The following is a 2,500-nucleotide window of genomic DNA, read 5'->3' on the forward strand; positions in this document are numbered from 1 at the left end:
CCTGTTGAAATGACTGCTGCAGTTCCACCTCTACCCCCTTATCCCTGTTGAAATGACTGCTGCAGTTCCACCTCTACCCCCTTATCCCTGTTGAAATGACTGCTGCAGTTCCACCTCTACGCCTTATCCCTGTTGAAATGACTGCTGCAGTTCCACCTCTACCCCTTATCCCTGTTGAAATGACTGCTGCAGTTCCACCTCTACCCCCCTTATCCCTGTTGAAATGACTGCTGCAGTTCCACCTCTACCGCCTTATCCCTGTTGAAATGACTGCTGCAGTTCCACCTCTACCCCCTTATCCCTGTTGAAATGACTGCTGCAGTTCCACCTCTACCCCCTTATCCCTGTTGAAATGACTGCTGCAGTTCCACCTCTACCCCCTTATCCCTGTTGGAAATGACTGCTGCAGTTCCACCTCTACCCCCCTTATCCCTGTTGAAATGACTGCTGCAGTTCCACCTCCACCCCCTTATCCCTGTTGAAATGACTGCTGCAGTTCCACCTCTACCCCCTTATCCCTGTTGACACACACACACACACACACACACACACACACACACACACACACACACACACACAGCTCAATCCTGAATACGGAGTTCCATTAGGTCAGCTGTTCTGAAAGGACTGTTCCATATACAGCCTGCAGTAGTACTGATATCTCTATACCTGGCTATCCATGCTAGGCTATCCATGTTAGGCTATCCATGCTAGGCTATGCTGTGTGTATACAGTCCTACCTGGAAGATGGCTATCCATGCTAGGCTATGCTGTGTGTGTACAGTCCTACCTGGAAGATGGCTATCCATGCTAGGCTATGCTGTGTGTATACAGTCCTACCTGGAAGATGGCTATCCATGCTAGGCTATGCTGTGTGTGTGTACAGTCCTACCTGGAAGATGGCTATCCATGCTAGGCTATGCTGTGTGGGTACAGTCCTACCTGGAAGATGGCTATCCATGCTAGGCTATGCTGTGTGTGTACAGTCCTACCTGGAAGATGGCTATCCATGCTAGGCTATGCTGTGTGTATACAGTCCTACCTGGAAGATGGCTATCCATGCTAGGCTATGCTGTGTGGGTACAGTCCTACCTGGAAGATGGCTATCCATGCTAGGCTATGCTGTGTGTATACAGTCCTACCTGGAAGATGGCTATCCATGCTAGGCTATGCTGTGTGTGTACAGTCCTACCTGGAAGATGGCTATCCATGCTAGGCTATGCTGTGTGTGTACAGTCCTACCTGGAAGATGGCTATCCATGCTAGGCTATGCTGTGTGGGTACCGTCCTACCTGGAACATGGCTATCCATGCTAGGCTATGCTGTGTGTATACAGTCCTACCTGGAAGATGGCTATCCATGCTAGGCTATGCTGTGTGGGTACAGTCCTACCTGGAAGATGGCTATCCATGCTAGGCTATGCTGTGTGGGTACAGTCCTACCTGGAAGATGGCTATCCATGCTAGGCTATGCTGTGTGTGTACAGTCCTACCTGGAAGATGGCTATCCATGCTAGGCTATGCTGTGTGTGTACAGTCCTACCTGGAAGATGGCTATCCATGCTAGGCTATGCTGTGTGTGTACAGTCCTACCTGGAAGATGGCTATCCATGCTAGGCTATGCTGTGTGTGTACAGTCCTACCTGGAAGATGGCTATCCATGTAGGCTATGCTGTGTGTGTACAGTCCTACCTGGAAGATGGCTATCCATGCTAGGCTATGCTGTGTGTGTACAGTCCTACCTGGAAGATGGCTATCCATGCTAGGCTATGCTGTGTGTGTACAGTCCTACCTGGAAGATGGCTATCCATGCAGGCTATGCTGTGTGGGTACAGTCCTACCTGGAAGATGGCTATCCATGCTAGGCTATGCTGTGTGTGTACAGTCCTACCTGGAAGATGGCTATCCATGCTAGGCTATGCTGTGTGGGTACAGTCCTACCTGGAAGATGGCTATCCATGCTAGGCTATGCTGTGTGTGTACAGTCCTACCTGGAAGATGGCTATCCATGCTAGGCTATGCTGTGTGGGTACAGTCCTACCTGGAAGATGGCTATCCATGCTAGGCTATGCTGTGTGTGTACAGTCCTACCTGGAAGATGGCTATCCATGCTAGGCTATGCTGTGTGGGTACAGTCCTACCTGGAAGATGGCTATCCATGCGTAGGCGATGTTGTCAAAGTTCACTGCTCCTTTGTGAGGGTTGGCGTTGCCGGGCCGACAGACATTATAGTACTGGTTCCAGTTCACACAGCCGTCTCTGGCCCCGCCCTCACCTCCAAACAGGAAGTGACCCGGAGGGGGCGCGGCCAGCGAGCATTCAGCCCCTCCCTCGCTGTAGGGCGGGACGTCATGGCAACGCAACATTCCGTTCTCTCGAATTGCTGAGCAGATGAAGGGGTCCTCCTCTGTCTCCTCTTGCTGGTAGTACACACTTAACGACAGGTTATAGAGCCTACATAGGAAGACAGAGGTTATAGAGCCTACATAGGAAGACAGAGG

The 2,500-nt window shown here is 51.0% G+C and overlaps 1 protein-coding gene across 1 annotated transcript in view; it reads right to left on the bottom strand.

The window, feature by feature from the left end:
- Nucleotides 1-2,500, bottom strand: part of cacna1ha (calcium channel, voltage-dependent, T type, alpha 1H subunit a) — a 144,811-nt gene that overhangs the window by 118,505 nt on the left and 23,806 nt on the right. The window contains exon 6 of the mRNA XM_045207652.1: nt 2,141-2,453. Within this exon, the coding sequence (XP_045063587.1) occupies nt 2,141-2,453 (313 nt within the window). The remainder of the gene's footprint in view (nt 1-2,140; nt 2,454-2,500) is intronic.

Source organism: Coregonus clupeaformis, chromosome 26 (assembly GCF_020615455.1).
Source record: "Coregonus clupeaformis isolate EN_2021a chromosome 26, ASM2061545v1, whole genome shotgun sequence".
NCBI lineage: Eukaryota > Metazoa > Chordata > Actinopteri > Salmoniformes > Salmonidae > Coregonus > Coregonus clupeaformis.